Here is a 244-nt window from a genome sequence, read left to right on the forward strand (position 1 = left end):
CGGTTCAGCCTGGGCTGCTGGGCAGATGGAGCCACCGCCCTGGGCACCACTGTCCCGTCCCGGGGCGCTCGGGGCCTACCTGGAAGGCCCAGGATGGTGAAGTAGGGCCGGCACTCCGTGAACCCCGAGCTCTGCCGCACGCAGCTCCTCCAGAGCCCTTCGTACTGGAACACGGAGGTGACGGGGTTGTCGTACAGGTCCTGGGTGCTCCACATGTCCATCCCCGTGGCGGCGATGCAGCCCT

The 244-nt window shown here is 68.4% G+C and overlaps 1 protein-coding gene across 1 annotated transcript in view; it reads right to left on the reverse strand.

Annotated features, from left to right (window-relative positions):
• Nucleotides 1-233, reverse strand: part of CLDN18 (claudin 18) — a 21,054-nt gene extending 20,821 nt beyond the window's left edge. The window contains exon 1 of the mRNA XM_014591441.1: nucleotides 80-233. Coding sequence (XP_014446927.1) covers nucleotides 80-221 — 142 coding nt within the window. The 5' untranslated portion in view covers nucleotides 222-233. The remainder of the gene's footprint in view (nucleotides 1-79) is intronic.
• Nucleotides 234-244: the final 11 nt, after the last annotated feature.

The sequence above is a fragment of the Tupaia chinensis genome, unplaced genomic scaffold (genome assembly GCF_000334495.1).
Source record: "Tupaia chinensis unplaced genomic scaffold, TupChi_1.0 Scaffold000574_1, whole genome shotgun sequence".
Taxonomy (NCBI): domain Eukaryota; kingdom Metazoa; phylum Chordata; class Mammalia; order Scandentia; family Tupaiidae; genus Tupaia; species Tupaia belangeri.